The sequence below is a fragment of the Haplochromis burtoni genome, unplaced genomic scaffold (genome assembly GCF_018398535.1).
Source record: "Haplochromis burtoni strain Fernald_Lab_line unplaced genomic scaffold, NCSU_Asbu1 Contig_158, whole genome shotgun sequence".
In the NCBI taxonomy this organism is placed as follows: Eukaryota; Metazoa; Chordata; class Actinopteri; order Cichliformes; family Cichlidae; genus Haplochromis; species Haplochromis burtoni.
Window position 1 is genome coordinate 6,302 of NW_024582519.1, and position 21,785 is coordinate 28,086.

The following is a 21,785-nucleotide window of genomic DNA, read 5'->3' on the forward strand; positions in this document are numbered from 1 at the left end:
TATAATATATGAAACAGATGTTTGGAAAGCTGTTTGTTGGTTTTCTTTTGTTCAATATTTTTCCCGTTTGCCTAATCATACAAGGTCTAAACGGCACTGTGGCGCTGAAACTACATATCCCAAGATTCTCGGCGCACTTTTGGGTTCTGGGAAACATGGCGGCGTCCGAGCAGACGACAGATGCAAACGTGAACGTCCCGGAGTACGAATATCCCGATGTTAATACAAAACCATTTCATATAGGCTCTTTTAAAAAGGAGTGGCTGGGCAGACTGAAGCCAAGCGACTACTCGTATGAGGAGGCGGATGAGGACGCATTTCTTGCTAACTTTGCCGAAGAGATGGGGGTCGGTGCGGAAACCATGGCTGAACTTAAGACTGTGTGCAGGTAGTCGAGATCAACATTTGATAAACATTTAGACCAGGCATGTGCACCATAATAATATGTTAATGGTAATTAAGTTCAGTTGCAGTAATTGTAATGGTAAACTGATATTAAGAATACTAGTTAAATTACATAATGAGGTGTAATAGCTGATAGCTGAATCTAGTTTGTCCCAAAACTGGTAGTAAACACACCAAACGTGGAAGAGGTCTGTAACACTTACTTATATAACTATGAATTAAGAGTTACAGGGTGTCCCAATGTGCGGCAGAAACATAAACTACCGTAAAATACAACAAAAACCACCATGTGGTCAAACATAGAGGGAAAACAACTGCAAAGGTTGGCGTAAAGACACTGAAATATAGAACAACGTCCATGTTACGTTCAAGTAAGTCGTGTAAAAATGTCAATTAAAACTAAAGCTTTTTAGGTTATGGGGTTAAGTCAGTTGTAATTATAAATAGATCCATGTTTCCCTGATTAGTTGTATAGTTTGTAAAATCTTTATTATAATTTCCATAAAAACTAAATGATGTTTTATTTTTTGTTTTTTATCCAGTTAACAAAACGTTATTAGTTCTTCTTTAAAGAAATGAATGCCAGCTTTAACAGTGTGAAAATATAAACTCATTCCACAGTCTGTAAACTAAACAGAGATGGGCCGATTTATCAGCTGTTATCCTTTTTTTTGGTGACTAAAATGACATTTATTAATGACAGTGGGTGATGTTTATTTTTTGTGTCTCATGACGTTTGTGGTCACTGGAAGGTTGCTTTTCAAATAAATGATTATTTCAAACGTTGATTTCAGTCCAGGAGTTTCACAGTAGGCTCGTCAATTAGTGCAAACTCCGGAACAAGAATTGAGCTGCAAGTAAAATGATGGCCGTTATGAAACAAAACGTCAAAGAAAAAAAGTCCTGTCGATTCTGATACTCGCATGACTCTCACCTGATAACTCTGTGAAGATGATCTGTTCTTGTTACCAAAGACAGTCAAATGACTTTGTTTTTTTTCTTTCTTTTGAAGTGTTGATTCGCTTCGATGTCATCCTGAAGATCAGCAGCCTGACACAGAAGTTGTACCTCCAGATCCCACATTAAGAACACTAGTGTATGACCTTACTTCAGTTCATACAAATGAAAAATGCGATTGATCAGTATCGTAATGCAATTTTAAATGTGACTTGCTTCTTCTTTTCTTTTTAATACAGGCAAAGAAAGAAGAGGCAAGACCACAGAGCTTCTCTTAAAAAGATTAAAAAGAACAGACATGACCTCTATGCAGATGAACTGGTGGGTGAATTTAGTTAGGGACTGAGATTACATAATTAACCTTTGCATTTACTGTTCGCTCTAAAGTAGGTGTTTATTATTATCCCCTGGGGCTTCTTGACAGGTTCCCAGACATTTTTAGTTTTCTCTTTCATCTTGTATCTAAACGTGAGGCTTGGTTCTCTCTCTTATTTTTCAGGAGCGCCTAACCATTGGCAGGAAACCAGAAACGGTGACTGACATGGTTCCCGAAGGAGAGATCATTCTAACCATCAATGTCTACTACCCAGCTGTGTTCGACAAAGTAAGGGTTACATTTTTTGTTTTTGTTTCTTTTGTCATAAAACTGTTTTTTTTTTTTTTTTAAAGCCACTGTGTTGTGTGTTGTAGTTGAATACTATATTTAATGGCGCATTTCCTGCAGTTTAACTACATCAGACCCCACATGACTCTCCTGATGACGGGTTCCCACAGCTTGGCAGAGCTCAGGGATGCTGTTTGCTGCGTCAGTGACTTGCAAGTGTGTGGAGAGTTCAGCAACACGCCTGACGTAGCTCCAGAATTCATCAGCAAGGTAAATACAGGACCCGAACAGAATAATATTGCTGTTCTTCGTATCTAAATGTAACTGTTTCTGTACATTTAGTGTGACTGGACTCTCATACATGTATGTATATATTTAAAAATGCATCTGTTGTAAGCTAGAGAAAAATATTTTATGTGCTCTTTTTCAGGATCATTACAAGTCAGCTTTCTTCTTCTTTGAAGGAGTTTTCTACAATGACATGCGGTTTCCTGAGTGCCAGGACATCAGCTCGTAAGTACCTCCTTCTTTAGGAAGCTTTAAAGATTATGCATTTTTTAACCAGGACCTTTACAACAGTTGAAGGCAGCAGGCCTAAATCTGTAGAAGGCTGGTATTAAAAATGGGCCTCTTATTTTATTTATTCGGGCGATCGTGGCTCAAGAGTTGGGAGGCCGCTTGGTAATCGGAAGGTTGCCGGTTCGAGCCGCGGTTCCGACAGTCTCGGTCGTTGTGTCCTTGGGCAAGAAGCTTCACCCGTTGCCTACTGGTGGTGGTCAGAGGGTCCGGTGGCCGGCAGCCTCGCCTCTGTCAGTGCACCCCAGGGTGGCTGTGGCTACAATGTAGCTTGCTATCACCAGTGTGTGAATGTGTGGGTGAATGGGTGGATGACTGGTTGTGTAAAGCGCTTTGGGGTCCTTAGGGACTAGTAAAGCGCTATACAAATACAGGCCATTTGCCATTTTACCATATTTATTTATTTATTTGACCAAAGAAAGTGGTCAAGTAATTGTAAACAAGACTAGCTCTGACATTTTCATTTGTTCATGTTGCTTTGACTTTTGTCTTGGGTTGATTGTGACAAAGCAAGCAATGACTCACTCAATAGGCAGTTTAAAGAGAGATCATTGAGTTTATTATTTATTGCAATCTGCTCTTATTTGGAGAGTAGAACATCTTTTTATTTCACCTGCACAGGGCTGCCAGTCAAAACAGTTATCAACTGCACTCATGTGTCTCCTCTGAAAATGAAATGCAACACGAGTGAATGAATTGCAAACGTAATAAAGCTGACCTAGGAAAAAATGTATCATAGTTTAACACGCAAGCTTCCCTGACATGGCCCCCTCAAGGTGCTTAACTTGAACAAATTTAGCGCAATCATTTCATATTAACAGTCCTGACTCCACAGTGGCTGAAAACCCTTAACTTCTTAACAAGGCTTTCATTTCAAAACACTTGCAGGCATATATGCAAGCAATCGCTAGATTGGATTGTTTTTTCCAATTATTCATTCGTCTGTATGTCCAGTCAACCATTTTCTTGTCCAAATCGAGGTTGCGGGAGGTTGGCAGCCAGCTTTCATAGGGTGAGAGGACAGGGTTGACAGTCTGTCACTAAGACAGAGACACAAACGACCGCTGACACTTAACCAGAATAGCCATTTTAACCTAACATGCCTCTATTTGGACTGTGGGAGGAAGACAAAGAACCTGCACAGGCAGAAGTAAAACCTCCACACACACAGCGGGAATCAATGCTAACTTCTTCTGTGCCACCTTAAATTTGTTCTCAGTTTTTATTTGAGTAAATTGTAAAAACGGTTAAAGTCTTAAAGTACAGTTTTAGGTCCAAAATTCAAAATTACTCTTGAGCCTTTGAAAATGAGAGACTTTGTATAAAAATTGCTGTAATTCCTAAATAGTTAATAGAATATATTTATTCAGCTCCTTGAGTTAAAGCTGAAAGTCTGCACTTCGCTCACATTGTGCATTGGTGCAGAGGCAAAAATACCAAAAATTAGGTTACTGCCCAAAACCTTATGGACCTACATGTCTGGAAAGAATTCCAAACAATAAAGTTATTAGATCTGTTTAAGTAATGTTTAATAACTCTACAGTGCTCAGCAGTTTGCAAACTGTGTCTAAGGAGTGACCTGGGCTTGGAGCTGAGAGCCGTGGAAAGGTTAGTAAAATGAAATGGAATAAAATATCTAAATGTTGGGCAGGATTTCTATGAATACCAGGTCTATTCAAGAGTTCTATTTAATGATTTGTTAAATAACTTGAAACGCTCAAATAATCACTGTGATATCTGCAGCTTATGAAAGCAGATAAAGATAGAAGCTTGAAGAGTGTACTTAGTCTGACCGTTGCAAACTGTTCACATTTATAAAACGTAGACCGGTCACAGTAAATAAAGACAACAGTTTTAGCGGATTTGATATTTTTTGTGTCTTTATTCATTGGATTGCAACCTACAGTCGTATCGATACAGTCATCTGTTTCCTAGAGACATAAATCCAGTTGAAGTAATCGATGAGGACGTAATCTCCAGACATGCTCAGCCCTTTAAAGTGCATGTTGGTCTGTTGTGTAGCATTCTCATGAAGCTTGTTAAAGAGCAGAAGCTAACTGTAGATCTACTTTAGTTTAAGGTCACAAAGCGTTGTGATCTACACCTCAGCACACACTAAGCACTTTATCGCATTGCCCAACAGCAACTTCCCAGCTGATCATCTCAGATCTGACAGAGGATAGTTCTACTTAATAGGTCCTTCTTGATTTGTGCCTCCTCCCAAGATCCAATCAGGAACATTTTTTTCTGGTATAATTTTTAAATTAGAAAACTTTTTAAGCTCGGTCCTTCAGTTTTGTTTGTTGGCTCTGTGAATATTTACTCAGGAGTGTAGTTCAAGTTAACATCGAATATAGATATTTGAATGTCGGCTTGCTGACAGCAGATTTGGGGGCCTGTAAAAAGCACAGTTTTACAGTTAGAATGGAATTAGACTGAGATTTTCCAAATGTTTTTTGTTTTATGTTAGAAATCCATTAAAAATCCACAAAGTTTTGCATAATTTATATTAAGAAGTGTATCTTTCCCCTGGTATTTCTTTTTCAGGCTAATCTGTTGTGGTGAGGTACTGAAAGGACTCGTCATCTGATATTTGCTGTGCTTTTAATAAATCCATCACTGACTTAAGCGCTCTTGTGCAAAATTATGTATCATTCTGTGAAATAACCATGGAACTCATGTAAAAAATATACGCCAAATATTATATTTAAATTTTTAACTCGGCTCACTTTTTAAAATCTTTCTATTATTATCATTATTTTCTATTTCACTTATTTTACTTTATTATATTTACTCTGATTTCAGCTTTATTTCTACCCTAATACAATTGTTTTGTTGTGTTTTCTTTTTTAAGCTACAAACTATTCTTTGCTTTCATAGATACTGTTTGTTAAACATTTGCTGTGTTTAACTTAATCTTTAACTATTATAAAAAGGGGATTTGCCAACTTCTGGATGAATAACAGACATCTTTTCTCATCTTATCTCCTCTTGCTTTATGATGCAGGACTACAATTGAATGGGCTAAGTCCCATAACTTCCCATCCTACAGCCAGGCCAAGATGGAGGACACACTTTTGGAGGATCTGAAAGTCAAAGTGGGATTCCCGTATCTCTACTGTCACCAGGGCGACTGCGAACATCTGGTCATCATCACAGATGTTAGGTTAGTGCTACTCATTGTCTAGTTCTGCGATTCAACTTCTTTACAGAGCCCACTCCAACTCTTGCTCAGTTTTGGTTATTACTATATATTACTATAACTATTACAACCTCAAATAACATTTATGTCATATTCTGTGTGTTGCTGTCAATTCAAACAAATTACAGAGAGACTGCGTTATACACCTGCACCTCTGTTCAGCAACAGTTGAATAACAGCTGTCTTTAAGATGAATTAGTACAGTAATAATGAAACTAGGCCCCCTGAAGTTTAAATAACTGATTAACTGGTTTAATTTCATGCTTCTAGCAGTACTGTTGGCTCTACCAGGACGGAGGCTTAGGAAGCTTACTGAACCACTACATAAAATCAAGAAGGATTTAGCCCACTGTGTCCTGTGAACATTAAATGGATAGATATCAGCTGAATAGCTCAAGGTGAAAGAGTTTGATTATTAACATTTACCTGGTTCTTTTCTAACGTCTCGCTCTGTAACAAGGGATAACAGGAATTAGTAATATTTATTGGCTATTAGCAAAAATTTCAACCAACAGGAGACCCTACATATAAAAAAGGTTACAGTTCCTAAACAGTGCAAGATTTTTGTTGAACCCCATGCATTAATGCTGAAAGTGTGAATGGCAATCACAGGCAGATGCAGAGAGGCAGATAACTGTTGACACCTTCAGCCAGTTTAGAATAAACAGTTCACCTAACAATACACACCTTGGTGCACACCATGATTCCAGGTTCAACCAGGAACTATTCTTTACTTGCTTTAATGGATGCTCTTTCATTACAACAAAGTCATTTTTATTTCTTTTTATTGCTGTTGTGCAAACATGAAACGCACACGTGCAATAAACTCGAGTTTTCTATTTGTGTCCAGTGAGCAACTTAAAACCTGAACATTTCAGCTGTCGATAATACGGCCAAGTCAAAGTTGAAAAGTTCGAGCTAAAATCATCGAAATGTTTATCTTCTGTTAGTCCGGTAATGTATTAATAGTTTCCAGCTCTTGTTTGGTGGAGTTCACAGTAAAGTACATCCAGATAATCACACAACCAAATAAGCATGCAGCCAAACAGGGTCATTTTAGCTTATCTCTGCTCCTCATGAATAAGATGCTTGGTATGAATAAGAAATACTCATGCCTATCTGGTTTGAGTTAACATCAAACCCTGTGCTTAATAAACCGTAAAGTAATAAACTGATTACTACTGCAGTACAGGAGGTGGATTTGTCAGCTGCAGCAATCCCATCTGACAATGAGATGCATTGTCAGACGGGATTTAACATTTCTCACAAGACTAACGGATGCGTAGTTATCTTCGAGCTTATGTAGTGTTGGCGTAAGCAGGCCGACCGCACATGAAAGCAGCTCCTGATATCATGAATGTGAGACAAATCTGTGTTCCTACCGCTCAGAGCCTGTGAGAATGTCGTCTTCTTCCCTGCTCTTTACCCATTACAGACTGGCCCACAAGAACGACTGTCTAGACAAGAATCTGTACCCACTGCTCACGCACAAGCACAGAGTCCTCACCCAGAAGTGTGCTGTCTGCCATGTTTTCATCGGAAGGTGAGGAGACATCAGGGCGCCGCATAAAGAACGGAAGCTTTGTGTTATTATTTTTATTTTTTATTTTTTTAAAGGCTGATCACGTATCTCGTCTTTCTAGATGGTATACCACCAACGACCAGTTGGCTCCGAGTGACCCATGTCTCTTCTGTGACAAATGCTTTCGTATGATGCACTACGACGCTCAAGGCAATAAACTGGGAGAATTCTTGGCCTATCCCTATGTGGACCGGGGTGCCTTTAATTAATGGTTCTCATGACTTATTGCTGTATAATACAGTTACATGGTTTATATTTCAGAAGGAAATGGTCTGATACTTGCAACGTCATCAAAACTGTTTTTTTTTTTTTTTTTAGGGTTTGATTTTCCTTTTTGAGCTAAACAGTAACATTTACTGATAAACAGTTCAGTTGACAGCAGCACGGTCAGTTTAATGTTTAGCATACTTGTGTGTGGGTTTGTCTTTTTTTTGTGTGTGTAAAGTTATTGATTTTTAAATGCACAAAACAGCTTTTTGATTGATTGAATTCATTAAAAGTAACCGAGTTGTTATGTTTGATTGGTGGACATTTATACAGCTTGTTTAACTCATTTTGATGTACTTCAAATCAATGAGGGTGACACGGAACAGAAACTCGACCTTAGTGAGATGACAATTTTAAAAGGCTGTCTATTTGTCACCTTTATACTGTACTGTGCAAAAGTCTTGAGCCGCCCCCCTTTTCTTTCTCATTTCTATTTGGTATTTTGTTTCCAGTTAGTCAAACTTTTTTATTTTTCAAGTGGTCTTGAGCAAAGCTTTGTCCAGGCTTTCTGAAAGTGATTCAGTGTTCTCTGGGCTAGTCGTTGTACAGACTAGACCCCCGCCCCCACCTGAGTAGTCTGCATGAAGGATTTGCACCTTTTCACAATGGGGGGTTTTTTGCGTAAGTCCTAGTAAATCATTTTTGAGTATGTGTACGTTGTGTATGTGTATTATGTGTGATGCAATACGGCAGCGCTACTAAAGCAGTTAGTTATGGCATGGTAATTTATGGAATATGCTGTGAACTACATAACTAGCCAATTAAAGGCTAAAAGCAAAGTTGTCACCAAGTAATTAGAATACTGGTCATATTTTTGTGTATTGCTGCAGCTTTTCAAGTATTAACTTGGTGCGTTTGGCAACACCTAGGGGGGAATAATGGTAATATTAAGGCTGCCCGTTTATTTAAGGGAGAGGAAGAATACATTATAATTGTACATAATAATATCATAGATGATAGATTAAATAAATAGATTTTAGGTAGATGCTTGTGCATTCTTAGTCTTGAATTTTACTGAATATGACATCTCTAACAAGTTAATTTGTTCACATTTCCACATCTTAATTTTTAAGTGAAATGTTTTTTTTTTTGAGTTTATACACTATATGCATATAAGGTAACCTCCTTTTGCATTATTTTTGTGTGCTGCATTTTTCTTTGTTTTAGCAAAAAGAGGAACAAAGGTATTTAAATCAACCTAGGATGATTTGTTTTAATTTTCACATGGCGTTACTGAGGTGATGCAAAGTGAAACATGCATTCTTTTTTTTGCTAATGTGCTGGAAAAGCTTGAAAATGGACATTGAAAGTGCTTAAAAAGTGCTTGAATTTGATGCTGAAAAAGGTGTCGTAAGTCCTTAGAAAACAGACAAAAACTCCAGCACATACCTGATACAGAACCCAAGTGATGCATCTGGATTAAGGCTAATCTATTGTTCACTGAAACCATCAGAAATGGCCTCAGTGGAAAAGCAGCTGTCAAGAAGGCATCCTTAAGAGAAAAAGGTAGAGGTATGCTAAACTGCACAATAACTGGACTGAAATTCAGTGTCATGTACGTATCATGTACGGAGGTACATTGACGGAGGTAAGTCTTTCAGTAGGACAATGATCCCAAACACTGCTAAAGCAGTAAAAAACATACCTGGACTGAAAAACAATGGAAAACTATCGGTCATGGATTGGCCTCCCCAGAGCCCAGACCTCAGAACTATTCCTTAAGACTACTTAAAGAAATTAGATAAATGCTTGCCTAAGAGAGTTCAGGCTTTGTTGAAGAATAAAGGTAACTAAACCTAAACTATTGACTTTAGGGTTGTTGGAATTTTAAGAACTTTTTGCCTTATATCCTCCTGAGAACTGAGGAAAAAACAATCTTCCCATTGAACTTTTTTGTGATTTCCCTTCTCTGGAGCTAAAGGAGTCCACCCAAACACATGAGATATCAATGGAACACCCTGTATGTCCTCCATTTAGTACATCAGGACTTAGTAGGGTTGCTCAAATAAGTCAACAATGGGCTGGGAGGTCAGTTCCTTGATCCTTAATATACAAATTCTCATGACCATTGATTAAAGCCCAGATGAACAGAATCAATGTTTGGGGATTCTCAGGAGGATATACTATTCCTTCATGTATTTTTGTACACATTTGAATAAATCACTGCAGTTTTGTCCCATTTTTCTAGCAAAAATATTAAGAAATGAAGGATGGCTCAAGACTTTTACACAGTACTTCTAAGCTTTTGATGAAGCCTTTTGGCTTTGAGTGACTCTTACAAACACAAACACAGTCAAACACAATCAGCTAACACATCCATTGGTTTACCAAGAAAAAAAGCGCACAATCCAAGTTCAACATGTTTATTTGATTTTTCTTTTTTAATGGCAGCAACAGAACAACAATAACCGCTATGGTTAAACAGGCAAAAAAAAAAAAAATATCTAAGAAAAATCCAGATGACAGAAAGTGGACTAATCTTTGTTTAATATTATCACACAATATCTGTGCTATCAGCTTTAAAAACTACAGTTGCACTACAGCTACCACTTTGTTATTGGATGCTGAAACAGGTCATCAGACAGGCACAAAAATACTCTTATTTACATCTATGTAAAAAACAAAAAAAGAAAAACCTAAAACAGGCGCTGACTAGAAATTAAAGCATTTTCTTGGCTAGAAACTTTGGCAATCTCCACAATTATGTTTTCGTGCATCTGAAGTGGGCATGTATGAAACACGCTTTACAGAGTTAACACATCTACTGCTATTAGACATTTTCAAGGTGCTTCTACCTACAGATAATCGTCTGTATTTCCCATAATTGAGGCTAAGATCCACCTGTCGAATCAGTAAATGCTCCAACAAACAAAACCATCTCCACCAGCTGAACCCCCCCACCTCCCCCAGATGGTTCCCGCACTAACTCTCTCCCATCCTCGTTAAAGTTTGACAAACTCAAGGTTGCAGATTTACAAGTCATGTCACTACTCAAACAGATGCATCTAAGCAGAAGGTGTCTAGAAGTTAAAGATTACAGACAGCATAAAAATAAAATATATGCACTCAGTCGCGATCCTGGAGTTGGGCTGATGAAAGCTTTCAGCAGCAGCAATGCAGAAAAACAACAACAAATCAATTAAACTGGTAACCAGTGGTTGTCATCAGTCACAAACTGGGCACGAGATCTCACGTGATCAGCCCAGTTTTACAGCAGCAAATCTCCCTTCTTCAGGCCTGCAAGACACTCAAGTGGACTCCTCCTGAGTTTTCGGGGCACTACAGTCCAAAATAAAGAATAAAGGGATAAAGGTTAAAACAGTTCATTAAAAAATAGTGAGGATAAAATCTTGATATTTTATATTTACTCATTTATTTTTAGTAAAAACCCTTGGAAGACCAAACGTTATCCTTCTAACATGTATGGCTCATGTAGCACTTGTGCACAATCAATGGAAACTAAAATTATCAACCCTTGTGAAGGCTAGATTCAAAATCATACCAAAAATTTTAATCACAAGCATACACGTGCCTGGGGATGCTGTTTGTTGTTGCTTCTCTCAAACACCATCATAAAGTTCGCGGATGACACCACAGTGGTTGGACTCATCTCAAGGGGGGATGAGTCGGACTACAGAGATGAGGTCAACAGACTGACTGAGTGGTGTTCAGTTAACAACCTCCAACTGAACACCACGAAAACTAAAGAACTTATCTTGGACTTCAGGAAGGGCAGAGCAGACCCAGCCCCACTTTACATTCACGGGAACTGTGCGGAGAGGGTACACTCCATGAGGTTTCTGGGCGTGCAGATCTCTGATGACCTCTCCTGGACTGCAAATACCACGGCGGTGGTTAAAAAGGCCCAGCAGCGTCTCCACTTTCTGAGAGTGCTCAGGAGGAACAACCTGGAGGAGAGGCTGCTGGTGACATTTTACAGAGCCACCATAGAGAGCATCCTAACGTACGGCATAACAACATGGTATGCAGGGTGCTCAGCTGCGGACAGGAAAGTACTGCAGAGGGTCATCAACACAGCCCAGAAGATCACTGGCTGCTCTCTGCCCAGCCTGGAGGTCACTGCAAACTCTCGGTACCTCAGCAGAGCTGGCAATATCATCAAGGACCACTCTCACCCCAGCAACCAACTGTTTGAACTATTACCGTCAGGCCGACGGTACAGGTCACATAAAACCAGGACAAACAGATTCAGGGATAGCTTCTTTCCCAGAGCTATCACCGTAGTAAATAAGCACAAAAACAATTGAACCTATTCCATACCGTCACTGTCATTATATTATGCTGCTATTCATACTGTCATTATATTAATGCTGCTATCCTGTATATATTGTACATACTATTGTTTGAGTACTTACGATTGTTTTTTTGTACTTTTTATATTTTACATTTATATTTATTATTGAAACTTGCACCAAGGGAGTGGCGCTCCAATTTCGTTGTACTCTGTACAATGACAATAAAGGCTATTCTATTCTATTCTATTCTCCAGTGCACCTGTATTTAATTTGCACCAAAGCAGATGAAATCACAGTGCTTGATCCTTCCTAACTGGACAGACTGAAATCCCTGCAGTTTAACTGACTCTGTGTTAGACTGTGATGATCAAGAGCTACAGTGTATTTGAGAAACTGAATTTCAATGTTATATTTTACTAATGCTCTTTATTTAAAAAAACAAAAACAAAACAGAAACATAGGAACAGAAGTTCCAGTCCCCTTTAACATCAAATCTCTTAAATATTTGAATGCATTTTCAAATGCCTACTTTAAGTCATGAGCAGGAGGCAAGGGCCTTGATTCTGTTAATGGAAGTAAGAAAACTTTATCAAATCAGCACATAACAAAATAAGCTCTAAAGGCTTTATTTCCTTCATTGATTTTGTGACTTGTATGAACCTCAAAGACGAGGTGGGAGTGGGCAGGTATCACACAGCACCTTCCAGGATGACCTTTTGTATAATAGACCAAGAGGGGGGAAAAGTTAACAACCCACATGTGTGGCACTGCCCTGAAAACTATGTATACATTATGAATTGGAGTTATACAGTATAACCAGCACTAATGGGTTCAACTGATTTACACTGACAGTTTCTGTTGAGGCCATCAAGCATGCAGTAGGATCACAATCAAGCTTGTGTTCTCAAAGCTACCTTTGATTCTCTCCTGCTGAAGCATCTTCGGGAAGCCTCTCTCTCTCCATCTCCTGCTTCTTCTCGTCGGGGCCGACATCACCATTTGTCACTTTGTCTGTTCGGCAGAGACGCACAGGCTGAGTCAAACAGAGTCATCACTGCACAACCTGAGCCATGACAGGAGCATGTGATGGCACATGACCGGTCAGGATCTCACAAAAATAAATAAGATTTTCTATCCATTTGACATGCTATGCACTTTAAAAAAAAAGACCTTTCATAAAAGGCACACATTTTGATAGTAGTACTGTATTTTCAAGCAAGGATGCGGTAATTAAGGTTAGTTTTTCCGGAAAGGATGCAAACCACACTGATCCTGTGATGTCCCCCTGGGAAGGGGAGAAGAAGCTGATAGCAGAGGATCACTGTTTCTGTTTACTGGTATTTATAAGTGTGTTAGAAGTTCAAAATGAATTTAAAATAATGAGCAGAAAGTCCTAGATGCAACTTTATCCCATTTCTGTTACTGTATTCCCTTGCAGTCATCAAAATAGCTTATAGGCATCTTATTTCCATATACCAGTTACCATCATCACTAGCTTGTGCCCAGGGCTCAGTCACGCCCTTAAAGGCTGAATACGTAGTAAGCGCAAACCTTCTGCTTAACGTAATGCAAAGAGATCTGTGTTGCCTTAACTGACAGAAAACTGACATTTTCTGTTACTTCTGCCATTTCCACACAATTTGATAAAAACTTTCTCCTACTCACCGTTATAAGAATAAAATCCATCAGACAACATACTGTATATAAAGGATGGATGCAGCTACCGTGACTACACCTACTGGTTAGTGACATTGTCTTGGGAAACCCTGATCTGAGTTCTTTATCCTTTGCCATCTTAGTGTTTTAAAAGCATATGTCACAAGTATCTGAGGGACACTGCACACTCTCCAACTAGCAATCTTGTTTCATCCTTGTTCTGAAGTTCAGTGGGGGACCATAATTTCCTAAATGACTGTCACATTGTAATAAACAAGATTCCAAACCAGGGACTAAAATCATCTCATCGGGGCAGTCATTAGTCATTGAGAATGGGAGGCGAGGGTTGTTTTCCTTGAAGCCAGAGGAGTTGGCTCCTGGTGGCCAGCAAATGCAGGTTTAAGGCACCTGCACAGAGACTTCACTTTTCAGACCTAGAAGTTATGCAGACCTTTTACATACCATATGTATCAACCCATAATAAATGTGCATTACTTTCTGTAGAAACATGCTTTTTAGCATCTGTGCCTGTTTGCCAGTCTGGCATATTTTGGTAAATGAAAACAGGTCAAAATATCTTCATATCACTCTGTATCTTTATCACTGTATGCACTGCACCTCTGTTTAGGAATCAGTGATGTTCTTGATTTATTGTGAAATGTTCCATCCAGGAGCTGTGTGTGGTGCTCCGCAGCAGGGAAACAGACCTGCATCATCAGTCCTAAAGAATCATTACAATCCTGCAAATCACTGGATGGAGAGCAGCCATCATATTGGGCTATTTGGCTCGACTTGACTCGGTTTTGGTCGTTTTTCATGACAACCGAGCACCACCTAATATCCGTGGGGTTGTTATATCAGCTGACAGTCCCGTGATGTCATTTGCAAGCGACACGAACGCCAAAACAAAGGGGGACGTCAAGGCGATAGTATACCGGCTGCTCAGTTTATGGCTTTTTGTCAGACTCGAGGACCACAGTGGTGTTTTTTTATGACACCATTTCCCCTCGTGTTGATTTTCATGTGGGAGAAACTCTTGTGATTTATTGAGTAATTTATTGAGTTGACTAGCCAATCAGTGGTGTGCAGTCTGTTGACATCACATTTTCAGATCACTGAACTCTGGCTGAGTAGGTAGTAAAAAAAGTGCCTGGTAGCAGGTACTATCACCTACTGGAAAACGCCCTGAAAAACCAAGTCGAGGCGTGCATGGATAAGACCTCCAATTAAGGTAAACTTTTATTGGCACCAGTCAAGTGGAAAACCTCTCTCACTGAGCTCACATGCTGCAGTTATACCAGCTTTAATACCAATGTCTGCATTGACAGTTAATGTGGTGAGGAGCTGTTAAACCACAGTGAGTCGTTGACTCTTTACTTACTCATAAACCTTTGATCGGCTCCCCTGAACTACAAAGACAGAACCCTAAATAACTGACACCTCAGGCAGATTTTCTAATACAATGTCAGTGGCATAATACAGGAAAAAATATACAAGCTCCAAGGACCATATATAAAGCTTCCAAGTACAAGGAGCTGCTGGTGTCAAAGTTCTTAGAATTATATTTCAACAGAATCCCTCAAGATTAAGATTATAATCTGATAAAGATCAAAGTTATTCACAAAACACATACCCCTTATGAAAGCTCTTAGATAAAATGGTAGTTCTTAAACAGAGCACAAAAGTAAGAGAAATATGCTCCAAGGGAAGAATGTTAGTGAAATGTTCGATCATGTATTGATAATGTTTGTGGTCTATCTTAAAAAGCTGTGCTCATCTCCCACCCAGCACAACAAGGCTAAAATACAAAAATGAAACACACACAACCATGGTAGCATTCACAAAGTCCAGGAATGGCTGCAATCACAACATAATAAGATTGTCTCTGCTTTGATGCAACATCCAAAAATATATAGGCCCATGCATGCTAAACAGCTACTGTAAAGGTAGAAAGAAAGAATGTGATGATCTGTACCCGAATTATTTTCTTTGGCTTGTTCAACCCTCTTCAGCGCTCCTTTCTTTGCTTCTTCGTGTTGCCGTTGTTCAGCTAAAGATTTGTTCAGCACCTGGCTGAGCACACAGTCACCCTCTCCAACCAGAAACATGCTCTTAAACTTATTGTACAACATGGTGGCCTTGTCCATGATATCCTGGCTTGCTTTGAATCTGCGAATCTAGGACATGAACAAATAAGGAAGGCATTACCACTCATGAAATAACGCTGATGCAGAATGCATCCAAAATAAGACTCCTTCATGTTGTTACCTTTTTGAGCGTGGCGATGAGTTCGCTGTGTTTCTGCAGATGCTGGGTTGTGACCTGAAGGGCACCAATCTCATCTAATGCATCCAGACACTTCTTCACATCCTAGTGACAAGAGACAGGGAATAATACAGATGGCATGGAAAAAAAAAGTCCAAAATACAGATTTTTAGAAGATACACCTATGGTATCAATTTGAGGCGATGCCAATACCACATCAGCATTATAATGAGGGGTAAAAATAGGAGGAAAAATTCCAGTTATGTTTTCCCACAGCCCAGTTAAAACTGAGTGAACTAAAGTAAAAGCTCATGTGCAGATCTGAGCCCCGACGGACTGAATAATGCAAGGAGCGCATTAACAAGGATGGAGTAGCAGGCTTATTCTTAACCTTAAGATACCCACATAAGAGTCCAAGCATTCTGGCATAATTTAAACAGTGCAATAAAACCACAATGAGAAAAGTATGCGTCTATGGGTAAATACTATTTTAGTTTTTGATGGATCCTTTAGATGAAGCATTGACGGGTTTAACACCTTTTGTCTTCATCAGCTCAGTGCAGGAGAACACTGATTCATAAAGTTGTCAGAAGAGAAATGTGGACTGAGTAACATGTAAGATTTGAGTAATGTGAACTTACAGGGTTGTCAATTTTCAGTGAAATTTTGATTTCACTGTGCAGTCTCTGCAGTTTCAAGTCAGTTGACATTTCTAAGTGACGAAAGAAAAGGGAAGAAAACATGATTATTCTTAAATAACTACTTTTAAAAAACTTTACTGAAATATAAATAAAAAATATTTTGATTGGTCACTAAAATCTTTTTGCACCTACAATTGACTTTTAGCTTGCCACAAAAATATGAATATATATGTTTTTTGTTTTGACCGCCAAAATTACCTTTTTTCTTGGCTCCTGTCCTCTCTTCATTTTTCTTCTCTTCATCTCTACCTGGTCTACGAGATAGCAATAAATGCAACATGTCATAACTCTATCCAGGATTACATTTTATCATTTGCTCTGAGCTTCTGATGACTACTGTGTATAAACGTACTCTCTCAATTCATCAGCTTTCCGCCGCCGCACATCTTTGTCCACATCTGCATTTTGCTGTTTCTTTCTGCCTTTATTTTTCTGAGATTAAGAGAGATTAAGGTACTCAAAAGCATGTTTTTATGACACCTCTTTCAGAAACAATGATGGCAGTGGGAGAGTCTAATTGCACAGATACTTGCCTCTTCATCGTCAGAGCCAGAGGAACTGTCATCCTTGGACTTCTTCTTCTTAGCTTCAGGCTCCTTTACTTCTGTGTCCTTTCCTTCCTTCTTCCTCCTCTTCTCTTCCTCTCCACTTTGGGTCTTGTCCTCTGTTGTCCTCTTTCGCTTTTTGTCTGACTCTCCAATCTCCCTAAATAAAAAAGAAAGAGAAAAATGCAGTTTTTATACTGCTGGGCTGATTTGGCTTTTAACATTCCAGTGAAATCGGGGTTTCAGGATCTGGCCTTTATGCAGGCTGAAGAGCATCAAAGAGCCACTGCAGAAACTGTGCAAAGAAAGCATGAAGCTTCTGTGTCTGCGTGAATTTTGTACGGTGTCTGTTGATAATCATGTAGTTACATTTCACTGCCGGAGCCTTGCTGTTCCTGCTGCTGAAGCAAAAGCAACTTCTCACTCTTGGGCTTCCTGCCTCTTCGTTTAGGGCCTTCTCCACCTAATCACATGAATGGAGACGCACGATTCATTTTGATCATATGCAGAAGTTATGAAGGACAGCTGTCCAGTCCTATAATAATGCATTGTTAACAGTTGCCAGTAAGTTTAATATATATATATATCATACAGGCTACAAGCTGTAATGGGTATATTCCCACCTCATTCCTGTGTATTAGGTGTATTGTCATGAATATGAGCTTCTGATTTATTAACTTCTCATTGCTCCTACATGCTTATCATCCCAGCACCACAAAACAAACAGCCTACCGGTGGGACTAACAGGACTTGCTGGTACATCATCTTTGTCATTCTCCTGGTCAGCATCACTCTGAAATTCAGGAAGAAATAAAAGAATTTAAAAACAAAGTACTAAAGACCAATTAATAAACAAAAACAAAAAATAACTATAATTTATTGTTATTACACTTTTTCTTTTAAACTAAACAAATTAATAGCCAGTGCCAACCTTTTTCTTTCTTCCTCGCTTGGGTTTAGGTACATCTGGTGATTCTTTCTGAGCAGAGTCCTAAAATTATTGACACATGCAGTTATTTTAATCAGAACGCACATCAAATTTGAGCTTTCTTTGTTATCTCATTAATATAAGTAGGAAAGCTGTAGCAGTAAGAGAATGAGCAGGTAAATGTCCTCCCCGATTTAAAAAAAGAAAAAAGAAAAAAGCATCAATCTGTCTTTGACTTTGGTGGTGGTTGTGATGGTAGTGGGGGAGGGGGTGTCAGTGCCACCATCTAGGGTATACCTGAAATACTACACTCTGTTGGGGTATGAAAACTTCAGTATGAATCAGTATTTATTAAAGAAATAGGACAACTTGTGAGCAGTCACAGCAGGAAGAATGTCATAGTAAAATAATGTATTTTAATTTAATTTAATTATGAGTCCCGACTTACCTTTCTCCAAGGTACACAGAAAGCCATGCAAAATAAAATACCATTAACTGATTGAAAACAGTACCTGTGCATTATATGGATAGGAAAAAGCAGGAAATGCAAAGCGCTGCAGCAGGACGTCAGATTAATCCCAAAGAGGTGGAAAGAGACGAAGAAGAAATTACACTTTTGTGTTTTCTTTATAGCCGCACACAGAACTGGGTCTTGAATGAAGACAGATTAGATCTACAGCCATTTCCACTGGTAGCTTTGACCTTACCTGAGCTTATTATTATTATTATTTCATCTAGTGAAAACAAACAGACTGCTTTCTTAGAAACCTATCAGTTTCTAAATCAGCGATCACCTCAAAAGCATTAAAAACAGCAAAACCCACACCAGGCTCTCCGATCGAAATGTCCAGCACCGGGGAAGTTTTGTGGCCAACGACAAGAATTTTGAGTCAAACAGGAAAACAAACAAACCAAAAACTCGACCAATTAAATAAAAGCACCAGGTGTCACATGCTTTTCCCAAGGAGAACAGAATAACCTGCACCGCTTTAGGGCGTCACAACATGCAAAGTACGTACATCCTGGTCCTGATGACCCTGCTCAGAGATCAGAGACCCTTCCTCCTCCTCCTCCTCCTCATTCTCATTCTCCTGCTCAGCCTCACTTCCTGGAACCTGAATGCACCCAAGACACAGCATAGGACGCAGCGTGGTGGGGTGAACGAGTCTTGAAAGGGAGAAAAGTTAGCGAGTATTCTTCTGCTGCACACACACACAACTGTTGGCATAAAAGCCTCTGAAGCAGTTATCAAAGAATAGCAAATAATCTGTGAAGCTTTGGCTGTAGTCATATGGTTTTCATCATAAAGAAGGCAAGAGGAAGACTTGAGGGCTAGCAAAAAACCAAATAAATAAACAAAAGGATAGAAGCTGGTGACACAGGGACAAACGAGCAGAAGGTGAGTGCAGTGAAGTGAAATACAGTCTGCAGAGGGGGATCTGAAGAGAAAAACTTACTTTGGCTTTGATCACCTTGTCATCTGCATCCTCTTCTCCTTCTGGACTGCTGTCTGAATCCTTCTCACCAAAAGACTGAGGGGGAACCGGCTTCAAATACAAACAAAAAGGAATTTGGTTAAATTAAACTGGGCAAAAGAAACACAAGACGAACAGGGCTCAGAAGTAGCTGTGCACATTCAGTAATGTCAGATGATCCGAACAGGGCGGCAGGAAACAGGTAATTTCTTTGAAGTTAAACAAATATGACCCAAACTATTCCTGTAAACAAACCATACTTGAGTTTTTAGGTAGCTAAAGGCTAAATGCTCTGAATGCAAACTGGTGCCCACTTATGTTTGTCAGCAAAACAGAAAGCCGGGCAACAAGTTTTATAATGTATATTCAATCCCAATGCCCTGATGTCTGCAGGACAAATACTGGGACAGGTTTTGGAGAAGACAAAAAAGAAAAGAAAAGAGGAGGATATACCTTGGGTGCAGTAAGCTCTACTTTTGGGTTGTTCTCAATCTCCCACAATCCTTCATTGAATCCTTTTCTCTTGTTAGGCTTGGCATACTTCTCTTTGTTAGGGAGGTATGGAAAAATGTCTTTGGGGCCAAGAAATGCACTGCAGAAAAAGATGTTTGTATATTTAATACTTTTTTTGCTGTGTAGTATAAAGTCCGGTGAGTACATGCACTGCTAGGACTGACAGGTCTCTAAAATTTTTTTAAAAAATAACAAAATGTACTTCCATAACCACTGAAGTCACCTTCCGGTCATTCCAATGACTCATAAATACAATGAAAAGGTCACATGTATCCTTCTACAGTTTTGAGTCAGAGTCATGTGAAACCTCTGTAAAGATCTTCAACAAGTTTACCCAGTTGAATCTCTTCAGATCACTCAGACCAAATGAAACATGCAGAACACCGTAAGTACATCAAACTGAAGGAGGTGTCAAGCTGCCTGTTACTAACGTTTCATGGGTGCCAAAGAAGAAAATTGGAAACTTGACGTTGGATGGCTTCACTGCACCATCGGGTACTTCATCGATCTGGCAAAGACATTAGAAAAAGCAGATGTTTGCTTACAGCTGCAAATGGTAGTGGCTTATTTGCTTGGGTGCTTGTTTGCACACGATCTGCCTTATTTGTATGTCTTTCCATAAGCATCGCACTTACTCTTGCAGGCCAGTGTGGATAACCCTTCATCTTGGCAAAAATCAGATCGCCAGGTTTCCAATCTCGAGTCATGTTGGACGTATCACCAAGCTGGAAAAATCAGTAAATTTAAACTTGCATCAATATAATGTACCACATTGTGATGCGTCTTCTCACCAATGGGAAACCCTCATTCAATGCCCCTCCCCTAACCACAACCAACATCCTCTGGAGTCCGGAGTTCATTCAAATATGACAGTCACGTTTGCTGTGATAAAACAGCCGTATATTATATGGATTTGTTTGATGTGTTCATGCTAATCTTATCACTGGCTAAAACAAGTGAAAGCCCGGTGTATTAACACGCGCGAGCGATGCAAGCAAAGCGAAACGCTTCGTCAACAAACACACACGCTAGCTAGCGTTTAGCCATTAATTGCTAACAAAACAGCTTCTTCCACTGACCTCTAGCGTTTAGAGACTTCCGCGGGGAAGCAGGCTATTTGCTGCGGTTCGAAAAATCGATAGTATATCAGAATTGTTAATAAGAAAACAACCTGCTCTTTTCCTTTTCCGCACACTCGGATGCACGTTTTCCGCTCCCGCGCAGGACGTCAATAGACTGTACCAATACAGTGCAGATCGGGGGGAGTCGATTTTAATTTAAAGCCACTACCTGGGTTTTTCTCTGTGTATCAAATCGAGCTCAACCCATTACAATAATTAAATAAACGCCAAATGCTTGTGATGATTACCTGGAGTCTTGTGCGGCATGTATTTGAGGGGTAATAACGCTAGTACCCAGTTGGGATGGATGCAGCTTTAGTAGGCGTTAACGTCTGCGCATGCGCTTTTATATAAAAGCTTAAACCGATAAGCGCTGACGCTCAAAGTTGTAACTATGGAAACTTATAAGGGTCGGACTAAGGAAAGATACAAGAATTCTAAACATTTACATTCAGTGTTAATTCTGATCCAACAGTCTGATCGCTCAGTACATGTTCCTGGGACATGAGAGTCAGAGTGGGAGGTCGGCAGCTGGTCCTGATGCTGCGGATGCCATCTATCTCTCATACAGGGATGGTATATTTTAATCTTATTTTTAATGCAATATTACCTGAGAGACAAAAAAGGCCTTTAATTTTCTCATTTTATTGTAAACCAGCATCACGAGGTGCAAAAGCCTGTGCTTGATGTGGTAATCACTTGGAATGATGGCTGACGTCCCGACTCAATTTG

At 39.4% G+C, this 21,785-nt stretch overlaps 2 protein-coding genes across 5 annotated transcripts; one reads left to right on the forward strand and one right to left on the reverse strand.

Annotated features, from left to right (window-relative positions):
* Positions 1-84: 84 nt before the first annotated feature.
* Positions 85-10,051, forward strand: snapc3 (small nuclear RNA activating complex, polypeptide 3; the record flags this gene model as incomplete). Its single annotated transcript, XM_005932393.3, is given in 9 exon segments — positions 85-388; positions 1,418-1,501; positions 1,602-1,683; positions 1,862-1,966; positions 2,087-2,236; positions 2,397-2,479; positions 5,550-5,708; positions 7,180-7,287; positions 7,388-10,051. Coding segments are annotated over 9 exon segments (1,152 nt in total). The 3' UTR covers positions 7,536-10,051.
* psip1a (PC4 and SFRS1 interacting protein 1a) lies at positions 9,943-21,389 on the reverse strand. Of its 4 annotated transcripts, none has more exons than XM_005932391.3 (17): positions 21,302-21,389; positions 20,568-20,657; positions 20,364-20,440; positions 19,873-20,011; positions 19,402-19,491; positions 18,964-19,059; positions 17,948-18,007; positions 17,749-17,809; positions 17,386-17,479; positions 17,005-17,176; positions 16,824-16,903; positions 16,670-16,725; positions 16,412-16,482; positions 15,774-15,875; positions 15,481-15,682; positions 12,764-12,860; positions 9,943-10,872 (listed from the first exon to the last, which is right to left on the reverse strand). In XM_005932391.3, exons 2-17 carry the CDS (start codon positions 20,637-20,639, stop codon positions 10,842-10,844), a joined length of 1,500 nt encoding a protein of 499 aa, XP_005932453.1. In that variant the 5' UTR covers positions 20,640-20,657; positions 21,302-21,389; the 3' UTR covers positions 9,943-10,841. The 4 variants fall into 4 exon arrangements, with proteins under 4 accessions (XP_005932453.1, XP_005932452.1, XP_005932451.1 ...); XM_005932390.2 differs by lacking the exon at positions 21,302-21,389 and adding an exon at positions 21,104-21,231; XM_005932389.2 differs by lacking the exon at positions 21,302-21,389 and adding an exon at positions 21,012-21,165.
* Between the last annotated feature and the right edge of the window lie 396 nt (positions 21,390-21,785).

Coding starts and splice junctions, on each gene's coding strand:
- psip1a (XM_005932391.3), bottom strand. CDS start 20,639: ATGACTCGAGATTGGAAACCTGGCGATCTGATTTTTGCCAAGATGAAG. Junction 20,012..20,363: donor TTCTTTGGCACCCATGAAAC/GTTAGTAACAGG, acceptor CTTTTTCTGCAG/TGCATTTCTTGGCCCCAAAG. Junction 17,177..17,385: donor CAAGGCTCCGGCAGTGAAAT/GTAACTACATGA, acceptor TTTTTTATTTAG/GGAGATTGGAGAGTCAGACA.